This window comes from Sceloporus occidentalis, unplaced genomic scaffold (assembly GCF_023333645.1).
Source record: "Sceloporus occidentalis isolate IW3139 unplaced genomic scaffold, rSceOcc1.0.p SCAF_118, whole genome shotgun sequence".
Taxonomy (NCBI): Eukaryota; Metazoa; Chordata; class Lepidosauria; order Squamata; family Phrynosomatidae; genus Sceloporus; species Sceloporus occidentalis.
Genome location: NW_028317098.1, coordinates 2119395 through 2144257, shown reverse-complemented (window position 1 = coordinate 2144257; position 24863 = coordinate 2119395). Strand labels below are relative to the sequence as shown.

Sequence of the window (24863 nt, the reverse complement as noted above, 5' to 3'; positions counted from 1 at the left end):
TATGCTGGCTTTCAAACATGCCAGTTAAATAAAACATGTGCATGTGTACTTTGTTGTAGAATGCCTCCAAATCATTTTTCACTTCTGGTAACACTAAGGTGAACCTATCACAGACTTTTCTTAAAGATTTGTTTAGAAGGGGATTGCCTTTGACTTCCCCTGAGGCTGAGAGAATGTGACTTGCCAAGGTCACATGGAATAGCCATCCCCTCTACTCTGGTCTTTATTATTACTCTTGCGCTGCTCTCTGCTGGTGTAAACTATGCACATTAGAAGTACAAGACAGGAATTTACAGTGTACAGAGAAGTAATGTTGAAAAACCTGCTTCTTTTCCAGACACAGCCCAGACTTTTTTTATGGCATGCCCATCTACCTGGTTATGAACCAGAGCAGGCGAATTGTGGCCCTTTAGATACTGCCAGACAGCAGATCCCGTTAGTTTTAGCCATCAGAATTGATGCTAAGAAATGTTGGGAGCTGTAGTTCAGTAACATTTGGAGATACAGACTTTCCTCACCCCTACTATTGAGTGATCAGTCAATCAATCACATTTTAAAAGTTTTCTGAAGGAAGTACAGGTAAATTAATAACATAAAAGACAAGATAACAACAAAACAATGGCAGTAAATCAGCTCAAGACAAAAAGAGGATAAAACCTAGCTCCAAGACACACTGCAGAGATCATCCAGTTTGAGATCACTAACTGCCCTGGGTCAGTGCTATGGAATCCTGGGAATTGTAGTTTATTGTGGCACCAGAGATCTCCAGCAGAGAAGGCTAAATGTCTCACAAAACTACCGTTTCCAGAATTCCATAGTATTGGGCCAGGGCAGTTAAAACGGTCTCAAACTGGATTATTTCTGCAGTGTGTTTTGCACCCAAGATAAAACTTACAGGCAACATTGGTGCAGAGTTTTAGATGAAATTACTAGCTATAAGCAAGCAAAGAATGATGCAAAATTGTGATCACAGAAATTCCAAACTGAACAAAATGTGAGCTCACCATCCCAAAAACTGATCAAGAGGGCGGAAGTTTGAACTTGCCTTGGTGTTTCTCAAAAGTGAGCTGTCTTGAGTAATAGTACAAAAGCAAACAAACAGACCTTGTTCTTAGGAATCGTACTACTTGGATTTAGCATGATTTCTTGTAACTGAGGCAGAATCTTTGGGCATCAAATCTGATGGAAATAAATGGAATCACGCTGCATTTGATAGATTTCAAAGATCCCAGAAGTAACAGATAATATCCAATATACAGAGTACTGGTGTTGTTTTTCCTGCTTACATGTGCTACTGAGTTGACTGTCTAACCTAATTATCTGGCTGTAGGAGATAACAATGTTTCTAAAGCCACTGTTTGATTGATTCCTGTCGTTTTACCTTATCACAAAAGACTTTAATCTGGCAATAAGCTCTGTGGACAGGTTTGTTGCTCCTGTTGTTGTAGCTGTAGGTGTCAATCTGAAGATTCAAAGGAAGTCCTTTAACACCCTTCTGAGAAGAGAAATCTGTACTGAGGCAGTTTACGGCAATGAAGACCTGCAAGCAAACCAAACATAACAATTCCTATCAGTAACCAGTATTAAAGAACATGTTATTTTTGCTTTTGTTTGTTGTTGTGCTACAGGGGAAGAAAAACACATCACTACTGCGTCAACCCATAAAGCAGAGGCAAAACTGCAGTTGACTCATTAGTCTGAAAGCCACAAAATACTCTAATACAGCTTAAGTTTCCCCTGTTCGGAATTATAAAATCTGAAATGCTCCAAAATCCCAAACTGTCCACATGAGTGGTTAAGACACTTGGACCTGGGGATAGGGTGCCACTCCACATCATCCTACATGACATCTTGGGCCGACCTCAACTGAGTTGTCTTTGACTCTGCTTCTAGGGTCCAAAACACACTGCAGAAATAATCCAGTCTGAGACCGCTATAATTGCCTTGGCTCAATGCTAGGGAAATCTGGGAATAGTAGTTTTGTGAGACATTTAGCCATCTCTGTAAGAGAGCTCTGGTGCCACAATAAACTACAGTTCCCAGGATTCCCTAGCACTGAGCCAGGGGAGTTAAAAGTGATCTCAAACTGGATTATTTCTGCAGTGTGGTTTGTATCTTGTATAACCCAGAGCAAGTTTCTACTCACATGATTGGCTTTTACTCTAAAGCAGCAAAGGAGGCCTACACACAGAAGCAAGGTTTGCACATGCAGTCATTTCCCAATGCTCACCAGGGACGTATTTATATAGCCAGAATGAGTCTTTTGATGGGGATAAGGATACATATCAGCATCTGGAACCTTTAATTGCTATTTGCAACTACAGCTGTTTGTGGCTTATCCATTTTTAAAATGTTCAAATTAATTATTATTTGCCAAGTCTTAAATCCATGATGAGTTTGCCAAATATCACCACTGAAGACCCATAGCCCTAACCTACCAAAACTGGAAAACATATCCAGGGGTAGCCGTGTTGGTCGTATAGCAAGTACAGTTCATTCAACATAGTCCTAAAGAGTCAGTTCCTCACCTGCCTTTGAATTTACCAGGTGAAGATATTTGCACAGCTGAAAATGCATACAAAGAAATGATATCATTCCAATAATAAGAGAGATAATTTAATTCACTCCACATCTCTCACCTTAATGTGGCCTTTCAAAGAAATGAAATTAACTGATCGGTGGTGGACGAGAGACTCCCAGTGGACCCTTGCGGGTATTGCAACTTTAAACTAAATGTGCTTTACAGAAAATCTTTTTTATATATATATAAGGAACACCTCAAAAGATTTTTGTCGTTCTCACAAAAGGGGAGGGACAAACAGGTAGGTTTTCACAGATTATAGCATCACTGATTCCTGATCTAAATTCATGAACAAAAGAACAGCTGTTCTTCCAATGAAAAAAAGCTGCAAAAAATGTAAGGTGTTGTAACATAGATGTAATACACACCTATGTAAGTATTACTATAAAACCTAGATGTAAATTGTACTGTCTGACAACTGTAAATGTGCATTTTAAAATAATAATAATAATAATAATAATAATAATTCTGTGTTCCCCAGAATATCTTCATGTTGTGGGAAGTGAGAAATGCAAATGAGAACTTCCCAGCAAAACATGCAGCAACAGAGCAAAACACACCCGATTTCTCTAGTTTTACAATCTATTTCTGAGATGTCTCACATTAAAACAGGTTGTAGAAACAAGCTTCCCACTCAGCCCTAAAGGTCATACCCAAGATTTCCTACACATAATGACCTTTTGTGATGGGGTATCAGTTGGACTGACAATTCAAGTCTGTCAGTACCATCACAACCCTACCCTGATGTTGCCTTCCACATCCTACAATCCATTCACCAACAACCACAATTCTCTCCACCCAACCCTGGGCCTAAGCACAAAAGCAAGGAGAGACAGCCCAATTTTGTTCCTCCCTGGCTCACACATCAGATTGTCTTGGAAATTAGCAAACTGTTTCCAATTTAGTAGGCAGGGGCGTTAACATAATCATTTCTGAGACAAGACAAATGAATATCAATACGGTATGTTTGCCCACCTCTGCTGATGAATTAATCTTTATTTATGATGGAAAAACTGGCATAGGGATATCATGCTTCAGGATGAATAGTGGAAGAGGAAAAAAGAAAGCAACAGCAGCATTCAGCTAAATATGATTTCAAGGTATTCCAGAGCCAAACATTTTAAGGTGATAATTGTGTGCTTTTGGGCCATGACGTTCCCAGAGTTATGTTTGCATCATGTCCTCCCCAGTTCTTACTCATTTTATGTGTACTGGAAACAACCACCATAAGGAGATAACACCTGAACGTGACTTGCACCAAAACAATATTTCAGGCTTATTGCTGGAGCTGCCCAAAGGCAATTCACATGGCCCTGGGGGTATATTGTGCTTTTAGTGGCATCAGATTTACTTTTATGAATCATCCTCCAGACGTTTCATCAGTTTATCATATTTGACACCCTGTACCTATATACCCTAAAAGCACCAAGATCTTCAAAGCTAAGCAGGATCAGCCTGGTTAGTGCTTGGATGGGAGACTGCTAATGAATATCAGGAGCTCTGAGCGATATTTCAGAGGAAGGAACTGGCAAAATCACATCTGAATATTCCTTGCCTAAGAAAACCCTAGGAAATTAATGGGATCGCCATAGGTCAACAGGCAATATGAAGGTGAAGGCACAGGCGCGTGCATACCCTATACATAGTTTTCAAAGCAGTAGCCATGTTAGTTTCTTGCATCATAAAAAGGAGGAAGGAAGGAAGGGAAGAGAAAAAAAGTAATGTGGCAGCATCTTTAAAACGGCATCAGACGAAGATGGTTTATATCCATGAAAGCTCATGCTAAAATAAAAACCAGTTAGTCTTAAAAGTGCTACCTATACGCAGGTTTCATGTAACGTCTTAGAAAAAGTAAGTCTTCCATGTAAGTTGGGGTAGGGGACCTATGGACCCCCAGATGTTGAAGTCCAAGTCTCATTGGCCCAAGTCAGCATGACAAACATTCAGGGATGGCAGGAGCTGTAATCCAATATAATTATGAGTTGCTCCCCATTCTTATACAAACTGTGCAACATGTGAAGCATTTCTCTTACAAGGAGATGATACAAGATACATTATCATCTAATGAGTTTACAATGTCCCATATGGCTACATTTTTCAGTAGCTGATTCTGCTAATCACAGCTTTTAATTACAAGAATTCAAACATGTCACTAAATAATGCTTCCTTCAAAATGGCTAGAGATGTCTTTAGTACCAACCGTTAAAGATGGACTGACAGTTAAACAGTCAGAAAGATATCAAGAAACGACACTATCATCCAGCAAAATTTATTTGCACCAGGTTCAATGAAAGAAATTATTGAACAATAATGACCATGGATTACCAAAAACACAAACAAATAGGTTCTAGAATGATTCAGGCCAAACTCTCACTAGAAGCCAAGATGATTCAACTGAGGATACTTTACTTTGGACATAGCATGAGACAACACATCTCATTGGAAAGGACGATAAAGCTCGCTAAAGTAATGGAAGGCACAGTGGCATCACTAGGGGGTGCACACCACACTGGGTGACACCATCAGAGGGAGTGACACCGAAGTTGTTTATAAAAATGAAATTTTCATAAGGACTCCCTGCATTTGCAACCAATACTGAGGCAAAATAAAAAAAAAAAAAACCCAAGCAAATGACCAGAAGGGCAATGAATGGCAGGTCTCATGCCCAGAGGCTTTTCGCTCATCCCTCCCATTCAACTGCCATTAAGAGACCTCCCCTTTTGTGGGCAGAAAAAGAAAAGAAAGACCAGCTTGATGCTACCCCTACCTGGCACCTTGGCTGCCAATGTGGTAACATAGTTCAGAGCCAGCTGTTGCCCTGCACTGTGGGCAGGTGAGAAGAGAGGGAGGAATAGGAAGTCCATGGGGGTGACACTATGAGTTACTACACTGAGTGTGGTAATCCACCAACCCTAGTGATGCCACTGGGATGACAACAGGAAAAGAAGATCACACTGCAGATGAATTGTTTCAGTAAAGAAAGGCATAGCCCTGAATCTGCAAGACCTGAGTAGAACTGTTGATGACTGATGCTCATTTCCCATTCACAGAACGAATGAGTGGGTGCTAACTTGAACAGAAATAACAAAAAACAACAAACAACAAACAAAAGAAATTAAAATATTCCAAAAATTATTGCAATCTTATTATCCAGTAAATTAATAGAAGCTGCTGCCTCAAGACTATTTTTAGCCAAAGACAATTTGCTGTCTGAGGTGAAGAACAAGACAGTGCTCCTACCCCGTTCCCAGTACCAAAAGCTGAACAGATTACTTCTTTGATATTAGCGTTGGGACAATATGCTTCACTCCACCTGAAGGCATGGTGGAGGGCAGACTACTCAGCACACAAGTCTCTCTTTGCTGCTATCTCCCAGCACCTGCCATCTGAGTTGGTTGCCTCATTCTGGCTAATAGCAGGGCTCCTGCTAAGCTCACATTTAAAGGGGGGGAAGTAGCCAAATTCATAGAGGCTAAGCCTTTTAGCAGCTAGTAGTCATAACAGCTAAACACAGCTTCCATTTTCAGAGACTATATACCTCTGACTGCCGGATGCTGAGCACAAATGTAGGTGAGGGGAGGAAGAGATGGGTAGATGTCTTCATGCCCTGCTTGTAGGCTTCCTGGAAGGCTTTTGGCTGGCCACTGTTGGGAACAATCATGTTGGCAACAGAAAGGGTGGAGCTGTTCTCATTACCCTGAAGTAAGGCAGTATCTCTGCATCATAATAAAGCACCTTGCATTCATAATCTAGAAAAACGTCATTTTGCTGACAAGGAAGCTTTTGTGTTTAATTAAAAATATTAACCATATTGCTTTCCGTTTGCTAGTATGAGAATCGGGAAAACGCCTTGTGAAAGGTTTTTCTGCCTGTCTGGCTGAATTTTCTAACATGCCTTGTGAGAAAGCTACTCAAACAATATTTGGTGGGAGGGTTAATGGAATCCAGGAGTTCATTCCTAGCCACCAAAATAATTTTAGCCTTTCATAGTGTTGACAGGTTTTCAAAACAGCAATAAAGGACACTTGTTATTCATGAAGTGCTCAGGCCTGATAATCAGGAAGTAGCTGTACCAAGTTTGTATTCTGCCTAAATACCGAATGAAAGTATTAATTTCAATTAACTTAGGCATGTGTTTCTCTGTAAAATTAACATATTGTCCACATTCATAAATTACATGATGCACACATGTTTTTACAGAGGGGCCCAAGCAGAAAAATATGGGATTGAGTCTATGTAAAAGGAAAGGCTTGAATCATTGACACCTGAAGTGTGATTTTGTTTGAGTTCATTTTAGATTTTTAAAAATGTCTTCAATTTGTGTCTTAAAGGGGGGGAGTGTAGGTGGCTTGGCAAATGCATTTCCACCCAAGAAATGTCAGAAGGAAGACACGCATAACCACAAAAGTTGTTGGACATCTTCAGCCTGTAGAACAAGATTCCTCTTCTGACATCTCTTTCTCTTTTGGAGGTCTCTTCCGCATTCTTGGCTATATGAACAAGTTTGCTTGCTTTTGAAAAGCATTTTTTTATGCAGCTCTTCAATGCAAGTTTTAAGTAGGCAGTGGCTGCTTGCAAGGGTTCCTGAAGTACAGACATAAATATGTACTACTTCAATTCTGCTTGTTAAGATAGAGAGTGTGGAGGTAGTAGTTACTTTGTTGTGCACAAGGTGGCTGTAACATGAATAAAGAAATGCTCAGCAAAGGAAGAACTGTAATGAGCGTGAAGGGCACTGTTCTTCATGAAAAGAATGAAGAGAAAGCCCTGCACATACAAAACCTTTGCATACACCAGGGATGTAGCCAAGGGGGGGGGGGTCCGTGGGGTCCGGACCCCGCCTTTCCAAAATTCTGGCTACTTCCCTGCATACACTCTGTGTATGCACAGTGGTATTCATTACTAAAGATACCATCTTCCAGAATTTACTTAACTGAAATTAATGTACCTTAGCATCTACAAGTTGCCTTAGTGCTTATGCACATGAATGCCTTCAGAGCTGCCTCTGTGTATAACTCACACAGCGATTTAAAAAATCTTATCAGGAGGCATTTATTTGAAAAGCTTTGTGAAAAGACATTTTCACCACCCTTTTCCGGCTTTTCTTCAGCTATTCTCTGTCATCATTGTAGCAGCTACAATTCTCCCCCACACCCACACAAACACAAACACATGCACAGAGCATGTGGATGATGCAAAATACAGTATGATCCCTATGCCCAAGGGATGAGGACCTGCAGTTTGATTTACTGAAATCTGAAAAAATACATTTTCTTTAGGCATTTTCTAGGTCCTCCAGAGCAATCCACCTCCAGTGGAAGTTGACCATAGCATCATGCTGTTCCTTCTAAGAATCTCTATGTCCTCCAGTATGACTCTATAGTCAATTTCCACCTGAAGTCATTCATTCAATAGGGTTCGCTAGTATCCACACAGTTTTGTGTTTCCACTGTAAGTCTGGGAACATCTACATGTGGGAACATATAAGTCTGGGAACATATAACAGATACGGGGGTCACATTGTACTAACCAGGCTACAACAGCTAACAGCTGAATCAACAGCCCACCCCACAAAAAAACTCTTAGGGGAAAAAATAAAGACGTTCTGCTACTGCCACTGCTGATAGTGACCCCAACCTTCAAGAAAATGTTGGGAGAATTTCTCCTGGAGCTTACAAGTAGTGTTGTTACAAGCAACATTACCTGTGATGAGTTATTTAGGGACAATAAAATCCCTTTCTTATAATGATTTGGTGGCATTTCTAGGGGAGTTTTCTTTTTCACTTCTTATGTCATTTTCTTCTTCTTTGGAACAAAAAACAAATCCAAAACGGTGCATACTAAAAATGGCAGTGTTAACAGCAGTAAGTGATGAGAGAGGAGGTAGTAATTAATTACACAAGAAGTTACTTTTTAAAAGTAACGTTCCAAGGTTTGATTTGTTCACCCACTGAAGAAATTCAGTGAAGTGTCTTCGCATGTCCCTGCTGTCAGACAGTTTGAAGAATTACAAGAAGCCATTTCTGCACAGCTCCAGATTTATACCCAGAGACTCTGAAGAAGGGGAATCCAGAAGAAGGAAAACTCTAGCAACACAATGTGAGGAAATGTTAACAAACATCTCCCATGAGTCAAAAAGAGATACCAAATAGGGAGAGTACCAGAAACGGGAATTAGAAAGTAAGCAACCCCTGGGAAATGGGGCCCCTGGGAGGACTGAATAGTTTGCCCTGCGCATCAAAGAATAAGAGCTCCTACTGCACAGACAAAATATACATGTACTCAGCAGTTCACAGAGCTAAATAAGCATAGCATAAACATGGCTACCTAGCAATGGGTGTGTTCATTTTGCATTTTCCCACACATAAGAATGATGAAGACAATTATTCCTTGAGTTTTAATTAACTCAAACCACTCTCGCCCTCCCTCCGCAATCGACTTGAACAGCCAATAGTGTATCACCGCACAGAAAAAATAACAGATTGGTAGAATTCATGCTCCACAGTACCATGCCACTTCTTTCATAATGCAGCACATGCAAGATCTGATAATAATTGAGGCAATCCAGGCTGCAGCAATAACCAGCCACGAAATGGAAGATAGATTATTTCCAGGTATGTAGCAGAGTTTGGAAAATTTCTGTGCTGGAAATGGCTTTGCTGGCTAGGGGATCTGAGGAGTTGCAGTCCAAAAGAAGAACTTTTCCAAAATCTGGTAAGCTATGTGAATGAACAAGGAGTACAGTGGCCTACAAAGTAGACATGGTTTGGCTCCAGGCAAGGCTTTTATCTCAGAATCACCCTGTCACATTCACTAGATTTTACATGGGCTTCAGACACAATGCCCAGAGCATGTGGGGGTTACCAAGATTAACAGAACGGCTGCCTTAATATTTCCATATATATTTTAATGAAATATTAAAGATTATAAAGATTTGAAAAAATTTAATTGATCTTAAGTAAGCCTATTTGGCTAGAGAATTGGGTAAAAATGCTGTAAACAAATAACCTGGTGATTATAAAATATAGTAAGATTCAGTCTTCTAACAGAGCTCACCAACCACCACTCCAGTTCTTTAAATGGGGTTGGGATAAGAAGAAAACACTACACCAAGAAGTAGTATTGGATTTCTTCTCTCCTATGAGGCTTTCGAGGTACAAGAAAAAAGAGGAAGATCTATGCTAAGGCTGCAATCCAATGCACATTTACCTAGAATAAGACCTATTCAACGTGGTAGAACTTACTTCCAAGTAAACAAGCTGGAGAGTGCAATGCTAGTATGAATGCTACACTCCCTCTTCTTGCAAATGCCAAGCCTGATTCACTCATTCACATGACTCCTAGTTTCATCCTAGCCAAACTGCTACCTTGTTGCAGACAAAAGAAGGCGACAACGCCTTATTTTAATTAGGTGCATGGTGGAATGCTTCATTACGAAGACATCCTTCTAGCCATGACACAGCCTGAGAAAATTAAAAATCATTGACTTACTCTCTTATTCACCTAACAAATTAATACTGTATCATGCAAACACAAAAAGGCCTGTGTGTGAGAGTGAGTGAGAGAAAGAGAGACATTATAGGAGACATCTTCTTCAGACAAAGACAGCCTGATCCAGAACAAAGAGAATGCAGCTTTTGCTTGGCTTGTTTGCCTGTTTGTGTTTTGTCCTCTTTGGGAATCTGCATCATCACTACCTTCACTGTATTCCCTTGAGTACATGGACTTTTTCAAGAACAAGCCCAAACTTGTGCACACAAAAGAATCAGTGGTATATAGCACTACAATAGCATTTATACAGTACTGTATTGCAAGGTGATCAGTATCCTTCCCCACACATTACCCTACCCTGGTGGCGCAGTGGTTAAATGCCTCTACTGCAGCCACTCACTCAAAACCATAAGGTTGCGAGTTCAACACTAGCCAAGGCTCAAGCTTGACTCAGGCTTGCATCCTTCCAAGATCTATCAAGTACACTGCGCCAAGTAACTCCATCCACAGGCCAGCACAAAGTGCCAGTATGTATAGATTCTACATCACTTTTCTTCAGAAGGTTGTGATGATCAGACAAATCACACATCTCCTCCCTTCTGCTTCTGCTAACTGCCAGGGGAGTTCCTGGTGTCACAGTGCCCTGTGTAATCTTGTTCATCATACTCCAGCCCCAAGGAACTGAAGGGCAGCTTCTGCCAAAGATAACATGAGCTTCTTTGTGGTGGCAATATCTGAACAGAGAGCAAGAACAGAAGCAAACAAAGCCCCAACAACTCAGAAAGTAGAATATCTTCTCAATCCCACAGACTCCACTGAATCCTATAAATACTGGAGTTCTTCCACACTACAGTACACAACTAAAGCTTAATGATTCCATTTTAACTGCCATGGTTGTATCCTATGGAATCCTATGGTTTGTAGTTTGATGAGGCATGAAAACTCTCTAGCAGAGAATACTAAATATCCCTCCCTAAACTGCAAATTCCAGGACTCCCTAAGACACTACCATTATGGTTAAAGTGGAATAACAGCACTGTATTTATGTAATGTGTGTGTGTGAAAGATCCCCTGGAAGGGTGGTGGGTATACCAGAGTTGTTTCCTTAAAACTCAACTGTTATTTACTATAACCTAGTGAAACCTAGGGCAACAACTGTTTACTTTTTAAAGCAATATGAAGACTTTAACAGAGCCATTGTTCCCTATTTAGTTGTGTAGCCATACAGGCTCATGTTTGTCCTGGCCTCTAAGGAGATGATGCAGCAGGTCCCAACTTCTACAACTGGCTTCCTTCCCAAAACGGAAACCATTCTCTCTCATTTCTTCCACAGAGCCTACATCTTGAAGAGACAGTACACAGTGAAAACCCTGTGCAAACATTTTGCAAACTTGACACAGTCTACAAGGACAAAGCAAATGCTGGAATGTTTTATCCGTTGCTTCCTTCTTGATTGGTCAAAAGGTGCCACCATTGATAAAGGGGAAGGGGCAGGTGAAAGCCAACAGTAGCCAATAGTGAGTAATTCTTACCTCTTCCTGACCCATGGGGAAAGTTACCCATTTGTACTGTCAGGCTTCTTCTACTATGAGCCAACCAAAGAATGCTGGAAAGGAAACAATAGGAAGGAGAACACCTTTCAACCAAACTGGGGGAAAGGCAAACATCTTTCATTCAGACTCCAGCCTGACTTCTATTTCCACCTGGCTTGCCTTAAGCAAAGCTTTGCAATACTTATTAGGATTTGGGCTGTGCTGAGGAAAAGGAGGTTTCTTCCCATGGCACAGCTAAGGATAAAGTTTGGTATTCGGACACTGATATTCTTTGGGTTTTGATTCTAGATCTGAATGTGTCTGCCCTCCACTGCACTTGATAGTACTGGGTTTTTGATGCATATATACTCCCCTTTTGTTGGACAGATGGGTAGACAATACAGATACTTCAATAACTGTGAATGAATGAGGGAAGATTTAGGTGAAGAAGTGGCTTCTTGCCCCATGACTGCACAAAAAGAACAGTGTATTAAACACATACATGCCTGTCTCTTCCCTCCTTTAGTTTTCAGGACATTAGAAGATGCAAGGAAGTTGAATGATGTGCTATCCAGGCACCTAGTATTTTGAATCCACCAACAGTAGAGACTTGAAAGGGCCCCATGAACATCATTCCTTTAGCTTTCTAGGACCGCTTTAGAGCTCTAGAGCAGAGCAATGCCAAATGCCAGTAATCTGGGGACCTGCAATTATGTGTGGGAATAGGGCCTTGGAGCTGAAAGCTTTAATGGTGGATTAGGTTTCTCAAACTGGTGGTGTTGTGCCAGGTTAATAGCAGCCCTCAGAAATGTCACTTATATGGTGATAGGAATACTGCAAAACTATGGTGAATGCTATGAGAATGGCTGGCAGACGGTACAAATAATAATAATAATAATAATTTATATCCCACCCCTCTACGAAACACAATCAGGACGGCTTATAACATTAAAATATTCATTCCCAGACTATCATTCCCACCCACCCCCCTTAAAATAGAATTAAAAAAATTAAAATTAAAACATACTTAAAATTCACAATAACGATAAACAGTGGCTATAGCAAGGTTGGGTCAGAAGCTGGATTTCTTTTCTTTTTTTACTTCAAAGAAGTAAAATTCTAAACCTCCTGGAGGACCCAATGGATAAAGATACATACCTATCTTTTTTTATTAATACTCGCAGCCTCTGGATAAAATACTATTGGACTATAGCTGCCAGAATCTTTCTGCCAGTATAGCCAATGCCCATGATGTCTGGGAATTATGGAAACTGTAGTCCAATATGTTAACTTTTCCACTCTCTGAGGGACAAGCTCCTCTACCCACATATTCAATATCTTTGAATGAATCCTCACACCCCAATAATTTAAGGTAACCTGATTGAAATTTGCCACCAATATACAGCAAATATATATGTCCTGCATTAAATATCAAATACCTCACAATATCAAATACCACATTGACAGAGTAAACTCTAGTGCTAACCGATATATGTCAACAGATAAAGAAAACAAAATGATGGCCAACAAATTGGAAGTGCTCAATATACATCCCTACCCACAAAAAAAGGAGATACAAAAGACTGCAGCAACTTTGGACCATAGCACTGATCTCCCACGCAAGCAAAATTATGCTCATAATTCTGCAACGTAGACTTCAACCATACATGGAGAGAGAAATCCCAGAGGTCCAAGAAGGGTTCAGGAAAGGAAGAGACACTAGAGACCACATTGCAGACATAGGACTTTATCACACGGGAGGAATTTCTCTTAATTTCGAATGAAAAGAAAGTGGGGCCAATTGTGTTCAAACTGGCTTCCCATTGCCCAAAAATAGCATGCCATTGCCCGAATTTGCGTGTGGTAATCTATCACGCAGTAACGTGAAACCCCACGATTGCACTCAGACTGACTTCCCACTGCCCAAATTTGTGTGTAGTGGGTTATCACGCAATAATGTTAAACCCCATGATTGCGTTCAGATTGCCATTGGATTATACTTCCAATTTCCCTTGTCTGATAAACTCCATAGGATGGCTAATGGAGCATACCAGGGAATTCCAAAAGAAAATCAGCATGTGCTTTATGGACTATAGCAAAGCCTTTGATTGCACAGATCATGAAAGGTTATGGAATGCCCTTAAAGACATAGGAGTGCCAATACATCTGATAGTCCTAATGAGGATTCTGTACTCGGGACAAGAGGCTACTGTCAGGACAGAACACAGAAAATCAGAATGGTTCCCAATTGACAAAGGGGTAAGACAAGGCTGCATCCTTTCACCCTACCTGTTCAACTTCTATGCAGAACATATTATTAGAAAAGCAGGCTTGGACACAGAAGAAGGAGGAATGAAAATAGGAGGAAGGAATATCATCAATCAGCATTATGCAGATGACTACCAGAATACCTCACAGACCTGGAACAACTATTAAGGAAGATCAAGGTAGAAAGTGTGAAGGCAGGCCTACTGTTGAACATCAAGAAAACAAAAATAATGACCATGTGGAATCTACACAATTTCAACCTAGAAAATGAGAAAATAGTAAAAGAATTCTCAAACCTGGGATCAAACATTGATCGGAACAGGGACTGCAGCTCAGAAATCAGAAGAAGATTAAGAACGGGGAGGGCAGCAATGAAACAACTAGAAAAGATTCTAAAATGCAAAGGTATGCAACTGAGCACAAAGTTAGAATCATACAAGCCATGTATGGATGTGAGAGCTGGACAGTTAAAAATAAGAGGAAGAAAATCAATTCATTTGGGATGTGGTGCTGGAGAAGAGTGTTGAGGATCCCATGGAGAGCCAAAAGGACAAACAAATGGGTCCTAGAGCAGATCAAGCCAGAAATCTCCCTGGAAGCCAATATGACCAAACTGAGGCTGTCGTACTTTGGACACATCATGAGAAGGGAGGACTCATTTCAAAAAACAATAATGCTAGGAAAGGTGGAGGAAAGTAGAAAGAGAGGAAGGCCGCATGCTAGATGGATGGACTCTATTAAGGAGGTCACAGGTATGGGTTTGTGGGAACTAAGCAGAGCAGGGGAGGACAGAGGGTCTTGATGTCTCGTCCATAGCGTAGCCATGGGTCGAGATCGACCCAAGGGCAGTTAACAACCAAACCTTGCATTAAATATCATAACAATATTTAATACAGTATCAACATTCACATTAATATAAGCTTTATTAAGCGCTTCATTCTAAGATGGTGTTTTAAAAAGCTTTTTTCTCCACCATCTCCCTGCAGTGCACCACATAAGGCCTTTGTGAACCGAAAAGGGGGAAAAAGCAACATGTCAAATGAACCATGCAATAAAAATTGTTGAAATTGGCTGGGTCTCTTCCTGATAAGATCAGAGGAGTGGAAAATAATTGATGCTCTGTCTACAAGTAATCTGATGAAGAACCACCATCAAATACATTCACTGAGAAAAGCAAGAAAGATTAAATGTGTGATTTGGCAATCCAGAACATATATGAGATTGAAAACCCTTCTCTTTTGTCAAGCCTTCCCCCCCGAAGAATGAAGCTGTGTATTCTGTTGCCATCGATTCTCTGCTTTACCCTTTGAATGATTGTGTTGTAGTTTTTAGTGTTATATATTGTATATTTGTAATATGGATTTTTATGAGATGTGCTGTACTTGGTTTTATCGACTGTAAACCGCTTTGATCTTTGGAAAAGCGGTATACAAATAAAATTTATTATTATTATATAGGAAGTCATTTTAACTTTTTTTTAAAATCTCATTCATTTGGACCTTTCACTAGATAAAAATAAATTTAAAGGGTTTTTTTTCTTCATCTGGTGGGAGAGCATGTTTATTATGATCTACATAAGCCTTTTCCAACCTTAGATTGTTAAACTACAACTCCCATCATTCCACCCAGCAAGTGAAATAACCAGGCTTGAAGATTTATTTCAACAAGATACCATTACAAGGTTACAGCTCAGAAAACTTACTTTTTGGACTACAACTGCACCCTGCATGTTTCTGGGTACTTTTGTCCAAAAAAGTAAATTTTCCAAGCTTTCATTAAGACCATAGATTATATTCTCACTTAGGTAGCTTTGGCATTCAATATCCATTTCACACACATGAATACAATAGCCACTTCACACACACATTTTAGGCATCGTGTGCTGACATACTGCCATTCGAGCTGGGAGGATAAACACACAAAGCTTACCTGGTGAGAAGGGAATATTTATTTAGCAATAAATGTTTGGAACAAATTCTCCTGCCCATCCCCTCATTGCTGCCTCCTCTGCCCTCAAATCCTTCCTTGAAGAGTCCATTGCCAAACCAAACCATGAAAGCTTTCTATTTCCTCCCTTCTGAACTATTGCCCAAATCACCTGTCAGATACAAGTACAGAAAGGACAACTGCTCTATATGTCTCAGGTTTTCTGTATCACTGTTGTTAAAAGCTCAGGATGGTGGACCAAGGAGGTGGGGGTTAAAGAAGAGATACTTAAACACATTTGAACAAGAGACTCTCTATCCCCACTGATAGTCATGTGTGTCTACAAGGGCTAAAATTTGCCACAATCATCAGAGTGACTACTACTTGATCAAACCAAGCCCTTACTCTCTGATTCCTGGTGGAAATTATTCTCTTCCAGCAATGTGTGGCTGTTGAATATTGGCTTGAGTCCACAGACACTTTCAGGGAGGGAGAGAAAAAGGGTAACAACGATTTAATAGCATGATGCTCTTATTGATAAGGGGTGTATAAAATTATCCATGATGTGAAGAAAATTGATAGCAAAGAGAAAGGGGAACTCTTTTTCTAATACTAGAAGTCCAGGTCATCCAACAGATATGAAGGGACATTTGAGTCGAGTAAGCACAGTTCAAAGCTATGCTGTAGATTTCACTGACACAAAAGGTAAAGGGGGATTAAAAAAACCCATGGAGGACAGGACTATTAATGGTGACTAATTATAATGGTTACATAGTGTTATTGTTGTGTGCCTTCAAGTCGTTCCCAACTTATGGCAACCCTAAGGCGACCCTGTAATAGAGTTTTCCTGGCAACATTTGTTCAGAGGAAGTTTGTCACTGCCTTCCCCTGAGGCTGAGAGCATGCAATTGTTCAAGGTCCACCCAACTGGTTTTGTGGCCAAGCTCAAACTCAGGTCTCCAGAGTCATAGTTCAGTGCTCAAACCACTATGCCACACCGGCTCTTGGCTTTATAGTGCCACTAGTAGTATATGCTTTAGTTACTATCTCTCTGAACATGAGTTGGGTGCTACTATACCGAGGTCCTGGCTTGGGGACTTCCCAGAGGCATCTAGTGAGCCAGTTATGGGAATGGTGGGAACAGAACACTGGACTAGACAGTCTTAAGGTTTTATCCCAAAGGGCTTTTCTTATAATGTTTATGTGCTCTAAGCCAGGGATGGGGAAACTCTACTCTGTGGTCCAAACTTCTTTTCATGTTTATCTCAGATCACCAAGATCAATCAGACATAAGAGGTTATTTAAAAACCAAGACCTGAGTTCTGAGGACATGAGCTCTGATTTGCAGCTTGTGAAAGTGTTGCACTGGAGCACACTGTTGGAAAAACATGCACAGAATTCTGCTTTGAAGGGTTGGTGGGAAAGTGTCCAAACAGCAAAGAATTAAATCTGGCCTCCCTTAGCCCTACCCACTGCTTAAATACACCCTCTTCTGAAAACCCTTCCATATTAGAAAGGGGCCCCCAGGGCCAAAACAAAACCACGACTCCTGAGCTAAGAGTTCTACATATGCCTACATTATCACAGTAATCCTTATAAAGAGCTCTAGAAGATAGACAGTATCATACTTTCCAACTGTGCCAGTTTGGCAGTGACAGCTCCAATTAGTCCTCCTGTTTTTCAGCTGCTTTTAAATGTCCCTTTGTCTCTCATCCTTCCACTTTCCTCCTTTGTCCTCAGCTTACTACCATTACTACAAGCTGAATTCAAAGTGCAAAAGTCGTTTGCACTCAATTAAGCAGGGAGCACAGGATGGGTATATTTGTGTGCAGAGTCTTGCCCTTCCCAATAGGCTCAAGCAAAAGCAAACTGCTGCAGCCCCATCCTAGTTTGTGTGCTTTTCCTCATTAATAGCCCTTGCCTTCTTGACCACACTATGATGTTGCTTGGACACATGTGTCCTAGTTTTTAACTGTGAAATTCCAGAGGATATGCAGTAACTTTATTTTTATCTTGTAAATGTGGGCACAGGGGCAGGGCAGGGTGAAATGAGGCTGAGGAAAACTGGCTTAACTGAGGACAACTGGAGGATTCATGGCCAAGCAGAAGTTTCAGCTGTGAGCTACACATTTAATCATTCTGATCATGTAATGTAACAATCTGCAGAAATTGAGAGGTACAATTCTAATCTTTACAATACTCCTATTGCATTCAGTGGGATTTACTTTTGAGTAAACATGACTAGAATTGTTCAACTCTGACAGAAATAAGGATCCCACTAACCCAGAGGTTCTTTCACATTGATTCCACTTTAACTGCCATGGCTATATCCTGTGGAATCCTGGGGTTTATTGTTTAGCCAGGTACTAGAGGAACTCTCTGGCTGAGAATTCTTAATGTGCTTTCCTGAACTACAAATCCCAGGATTCCACAGGAGAAAGCCATAGTAGTTAAAGTGGTATCACAGTGCTATAATTGTGTAGTGTGAAAGGATCCCTAGTTTGACAACAGCAGAATCATAAGTGTTGCTAAAGAAAGCACACTCTGGACACCAGCTGCTGATTCATGCTGGAAAGAGCTTGTACAAAGGGGCAGAGTATGTATACCTACAGAAGAGCTTAGAAGTAAATAGTAGCAAATAACAAATTACTTTTACTTAATTCCTTTCTCCTAACAACTGAGGTATGACTGCATTACATTTCAGTGTAAACGTAATGAGGCATAACATCAGACCAAGCTACACCAACGTCAGCTCTTCCAACCACTGTCCTCTTTCCTTAACCAGGACTCAAACTTAACTGGGTTGTGACAGGACATGGGGCATGGCACCAATTGGGCCCTAGTTAAGATGATGGTCCAGAAGCTTTGGAAAACAACTTTCATGTGCAATAGCCCTACAATCAGTTTATTTCACTCTTCAAAAAGGCTTACCATCCATCACCTAGATCATCATACATGAAAGCTTCAAATATCAATACAAACTCAACCTGTCATTTGAAGAAATATCAGAGCTTGGAAATGATTTTTTTTTTGGTTGGACTTCAGGTCCCCCAAACCCCAAAACCAGCATGGCTAGTGGATTCTGGGCAAAAAGGTGCAAATAAATAAATAAATAAATAAATAAATAAATAAATAAAATTTCTGACTACTGGTAGAAACTTCTCAGAAACATTATATTCTTTGGAGACATCCGCATTGTAAATAGAGAATCAAAGTGACAGAATTAAATATGTGTGACATGCAGGGACACTTTGATGGAGGAGATGGGCTGTTTGCAGAGGGCTACAAGTTCCAGCCTGCAAACACACCTCTGTTTAAAGTTAGTAGGCTGAAAAGTGTGTATCTGAATAGGCTGAGCAGCGTGAGATCCTGACAAACTGCCAGATAGTCTTCTCAAGTGGAACAGAACTGAAAGGACTGGCCAGTTTCCTCCTCCTTCTCATCACCACACACTTTTATGTCAAGCTACATTTAGGCAGAGCTTGAAAAGCTATGTTTTTGGAGCTATAGTTCTCAGTACTCCTCAATAAGCGTGGTCAGTGACCATACTGACTGGGGAATTGTAAGAGCAGTAGTAAATAAAGGAACCTTTTCAAGCTCTGAAACTGAGGTGGAGAGGAGTAATCAGAAAACGGACGCTGCTTTTCTTATCATTTTTCCATAACTCAGATGTAGCAGAACATCCTACAGCAGTTTCAAAACTTTATTTGTATCAAAGAACACTTGAACAAGTCTCCAGAAGCTATTTCTTAACACCAAAGCAAAATTAATCTTATTATGTCTTATTAAAAACAGGACTCTTTCTTTCCTTACACGCCAAAAGGAAAGATAAGCCTTGGCACTTACCTTTGCTTCATCATTAATGTCCCAACTGAAGGAGATGGCATTGTAGGCTATCTCCTCAATGTTACTGATGGTATTGAAGCTTTCCTTATAGTCAGCTGTTAATAAAAATAACAACAAGAGCAAGAACATTGATTAAAGTATGCTAATCTTTCAATCATATATATATATATATATATATATATATATATGCGCACGCAAAGACAAGGGAGATTATCAGATGGGGAAAAGGACGTTCTTGTCCAGTCATTTTCCCATTCTTGTCCCATCTTTGTCCACAGTTGCGGGAAGGACTTTCATATGTCATCACACTGATCTGGACATTTTGAAACACTAGTGACTGCGATGGCATGAAAGACTTTTATATGACATCACACTGATCCTGTCATTGTCCCATTAGTGAGATGGAATTATCCCATCATTGTCCTTCATTTTGTAATAATGGAAGAATCTGTTAATGTAATTCCACTTCACTGACAGGATAACGACAGGATCAGTGTGACATGTATGAATGTTTTTCACACGACTGAGGTCTCCGACTGGATAAGGACAAGAGGGCGATCTGCTTCCCTCCCGTCCCCTTATGATAATCTCAAAGAAGTAAAAAACCACTTGGTATCTTACTTCACATTATTTTGTAGAATGTTAAAAGGAACTAAATGTTCCTGTGGGAAGCTGTTTAGTAAGTGATTTTTTTCTTTAAAAAATGTAAAAACTAGGAAGGGAAAGGAAAAGTTCTCAAAGGTTGATAATGAGAGAGAGAGAAGAGAGAAAGATTGATAGACTGAGAGGGTACCTGTTCCTTTTGCCTTGCCCTGGGATTTTGTTTGGGAAATGTCACCCACTATAACTCTTTATGATGACTCTTTACGAGTCCTTCATAAAGACTCCTTCAGTAATAAAGGATGATTTGCAACCTTGTCTGCCTTGAAGTGCCAAGTGATTAATCCTCACTTTTATTCACAGAATGAAAGGACTGGGAGTGCAACCCAGCCTTCACCGTAAAGGAACCTGGAAGCTAGCCAAAACACAGCTTGGCCTCAGGCAAATTGATATATCTGTAGTATTTCATTTTTCTACCAAAGCAGTATTTGGAGCTTGACTTATGCCAGAGACTCATTTCAGGTCTAGAACCTCTTTTTGCAGCATGGGCTTCCCTTCAGATATCTTCAAAAATAAGCAATAGCAGCTTTACCTGCACACAGAGTATCTTTTCTCAACACACAGAATAACCTCAACTAATCTATACATATTTGTGATTAATGGCTAAGGGTGGCTCCTATGCAGAGGCCATGAACTATGGGTGGGGGATAAAGCCGTGACGTCTCATGCTTAAGGAATGGGCATGCTTTCTTGGGGAGATGACACTAAAAATAGAGGAACATTATCAGGAATTTGCATTGATCATCTCTGGAGGAAACGAACAAAGCTGAAAGTGTGACTGTTCAAAGTTTTACAGATCCACACACAACATCCCCCAAAGGATTTTAGCAGCCTTAAAGGCAGCTCAAATCTGAGGCTGCAATATCTGACTTCTGTCTGAACAATTCAAGAACCAGTTAAAAAGCAAACTACTAGTCACAGGAATGGTGACCAAGGGCCAAAACAGACTGCAGAAATAATTCACTTTGAGACCACTTTAACTGCCCTGGCTCGATGCTAAGGAAGTCTGGGAATTGTAGTTTTGTGAGATATTTAGCCTTCTCTGTTAAAGAGCTCTGGAGCTACAAGAAATTAGTTCCCAGAATTCTACAGCACTGAACCAGTTAAAGAGGCCTCAAACTGGATTATTTCTGCAGCATATTTTGATCCCAACTCTCTTGAAGTAAGCTTCATGCTGAAGTCAGTTCAAATCCAACAGTGAAAAATGCATGGCTCTCTAGATGTTTGGACTACATTTCTCATGAGCCCTAGCCAGTATAGCTAGCCAGGGATGCTAGGAGTTACAATTCAGCATAAACTGGAGGACCACATTTTTTACTCATCTCAACACTCATCCAATGTGGGTTTTGACCAACCAAATAAGGCTATTAGCACTCAGCACAAAACTGTATCCTGTTATAGTCCTCCTTAACCTAAAAGGTTAAAATGGGCAATAGTATTTCTTATCCTAGAGGATGAGGAAAGCAAAACACAAGTCATGTGGACACGGAGTACTGACTGAGCAGAGTTCTGGGTCTGCTAGTCAACTTCAGTTTAAAAAAAAAACAGGGCAGAGGAACTGAAACCGGCCAAGCAGAGCTTTGGCACCTGTGACTGAGTAGCTTCTTACCGATGTCAATGCACCTTTGTTTGGCGGTGTGCTGCCTGGAGTGCCAGTACTTCCAGTGCCTGAGTTGATCTTCTCTTGATTTGTCTTCCGCAAATACAACCATGATGACACTCTTCAAAAAAGCAGGGGGAAGAGTGGGGCAGGGAAAGAGACAGAAGAGCTTAACTGACAGCAAAGCCAAAGGGTCTCTGGCAAAATCACTCTGTGGAAACATTTTTCTTTTCTTTTTCTTTTTCTAAGCTGACATTTGATGACAGCTCCTCACCAGTTAACCAGCAGTGCAGCCCTAGCAATCTGCATGCAGTCGAGTTTTCCAATCTGTATACAGGGCTAGGTATATTGGAAAGAACTTCTCGAGATGAGAAGGCCATTTTGAATCAACAGTAGCACTCCAACAATTAACAGGGTAGGCATGATCCACAACATGTAGACCCCATATAAATCCAGGCCTAGCTGTATTGACCATAAAACTGATTTTGAAGTGCATACAGTGGTAATACCTTTATTAGGGCAACCAAAAATGCAGTAAAAGGTTGGTTTGAAAAATTAGCCCTAAGATGTTAGAGCATTTTTTATTGGCGTAACAAACAATATGGACTTTGGGATGTGTCTATGTACATGCAGGTGTGTTTATGGACATGTGCATGCATATATAAATAACCTGACATGAATTCCAATAAAAATAGATTCAATGCTAGCCCATAAAAATGGTGCAACCTTCTGCTTGCCCCAAATATTACACCACCCCTCTTTCATTGGCACCTCACCTCCCACATAAAGTCTAGAGAGGCAACTCACTCGCACTTTACTGATGGGTTGATGGATTCCTTCGCCACCACTCATTTCTTTCAGTGTAATGGGATAAAACTGGCCCTTGTTCAGGTAAGTCATGGTATTATCTCCTGGCTTCTGTCGAAGGGATTTAGAAGCTTCCAGTGTGTATTCAAAGTTATTCCTGCCAAGTTAGAAAGTTGAGATTGAGAAGGCAACTATAACTGGAAAGAGCCAAATCTAACAATCAATACGCTACATATAGAATACAGAGAATAGGTAATGGGGCTGACCACTACCACCCCTTGCATGCATAGGTAAGGCTTCTCTTATTATAGCCATGTTGTGAGTTATTTTTTCCTTTGTGAGAAACAGTTATGACTTCCAAGTAGGCAAAGGGCTGCAATCTGTCCAGATTGGCATTCTGTTCCTACAGTGGCTAGCCAAATAACCCTGGGAAACAGGACATAACTGCACTCCTTCCACTTGTACTCTGAAATAAAAATGCATATGGATACTGGACATGATTAGTAGCCATGCCTTTGACTAACTCCCTTCTGAAGCAGTCCATGTTGCAAATCATCATGATATCCTGTGGTAGTGAATTTGTGAAGGTGTTATTCCTGGGAATCTACACACATTGCTTTATAAATACAGTACAGGCAAAAATATTTCTTGGAAGACCTGAAAACAATATGTATACTGTTTTCAGGTCTTCCAAGTCCTTCATCTAATCTTAATTCTTACAACAACATAACATTATATGGTAAATCAGATTATCTCCCAAACTACATACAGAAACTAAAGCAGACAAAATATGGTCTCCCTAAAACCACCTGGGCTGCAAAAGCACTGCAGAAATAATCCAGTTTGACCCCACTTTAACTGCCATAGCTCAATGGTACAGAATTCTGGGAACTGTTGTTTCGTGAGACATTTACCCTTCTCTGTCAGAAAGATCTGGTGCTACAACAAACTATTATGAATCCAAGAATTCCAAAGCATTGAGCCATGACAGTTAAAAGTGGTGCCAAACTGGTTTTTTTCTGCAGTGCAGATGCAGTGAATTACCAAAGCAAGATTCAAACGTGAGATTTACATTACCCTGGGATTTAATCCCTTGATGGCTGATGGAGGGGCAAGGGGTTATTTAATCCCTTCCTCACCAGTCTGAGAAAAGACAAATCTGGAAGAGGCTTGCTCTTACCCAGCAATGCTTTCAAACACGTAGTCTTCAGAACTCATGCCAGACATCCGGAGGTTCAGCTCAGCAGGGAAAAAAACCTGGAAATATTAATTACATTTCAGACATAGGTGGCAGTTTCTAAGGATGCTCCAGCCCTAAATTTCTCTTTCATAAACAGCTTGCAGCCATGTACATGCTCCCAAACTAGCCTGCATAAGGGGACAGGTGTGTACTGATGGGCAGAGGGCAAAAAAAGGATGTAGGAATTCTGCAGTGCCATGAAAATTTCCCTAAGTTCTCAAATGTCTACCACTGGAGCAATTAAAACTTCAGTTAAGCACTTAGAAATACAGTGTAAGAATCCAAAGAAAAGGGGTAGGCAAATTTAGCAAGGGAAAGCAAACACATAAAATGTAAGAGCTATTGGTGCTAATGGTCTTACGGTCTCTTGGAAATTTAGGGACTGAAGGAAAATGCAGGTGCCAATGCCCTCATTTTGGCTCTGCTACATAGCTACAACCCTGTAAGAGACTGAATTAGGTAACCCAGATATGGCTGTGTTACATGAGTTGTTTCAACATCTTTTATAGTTTAATATAAGATACATAACACAGAATATATAGCATGATTAAGCACGGTAATGTTTAGGGCTAATATTAGAGAGCACACTTCTAATCCTGGCTGTTTGTCTTGATTCCTCTTCCATTCCAATTTTGCTTTCAAAACAAATATAAAAGAATATTCTGGCAAAAATCCTTATCCACAATAGTGTAAGCAAAGTGCAAGGTGAGACATAAAAGGAGGCATTCATTTGCATACCTTGTGTTTCTTTAACATATAAGGCATTTGGAATTTAGGAGCTATAGAGCAGCAGCAGCAGTAGTAGAAAGATGCTTAGCTCCATTAATGCTCCAGCCCCATGAGATATCCACAATTTTGCGTACAAGTCTTTGCATTTACTGCATATACTCAACTATAAACTGACTGTATGTA

General features: G+C 40.4%; 1 protein-coding gene across 2 annotated transcripts in view; it reads right to left on the bottom strand.

Annotated features, from left to right (window-relative positions):
- Positions 1-24863, bottom strand: part of GRHL1 (grainyhead like transcription factor 1) — a 73504-nt gene that overhangs the window by 17010 nt on the left and 31631 nt on the right. For both annotated transcript variants that reach the window (XM_089498298.1, XM_089498299.1), the window contains exons 5-9: positions 23892-23968; positions 22712-22868; positions 21914-22025; positions 19645-19739; positions 1382-1540 (exon numbers count right to left, since the gene is read on the bottom strand). In XM_089498298.1, the coding sequence (XP_089354424.1) occupies positions 1382-1540; positions 19645-19739; positions 21914-22025; positions 22712-22868; positions 23892-23968 (600 nt within the window). The remainder of the gene's footprint in view (positions 1-1381; positions 1541-19644; positions 19740-21913; positions 22026-22711; positions 22869-23891; positions 23969-24863) is intronic.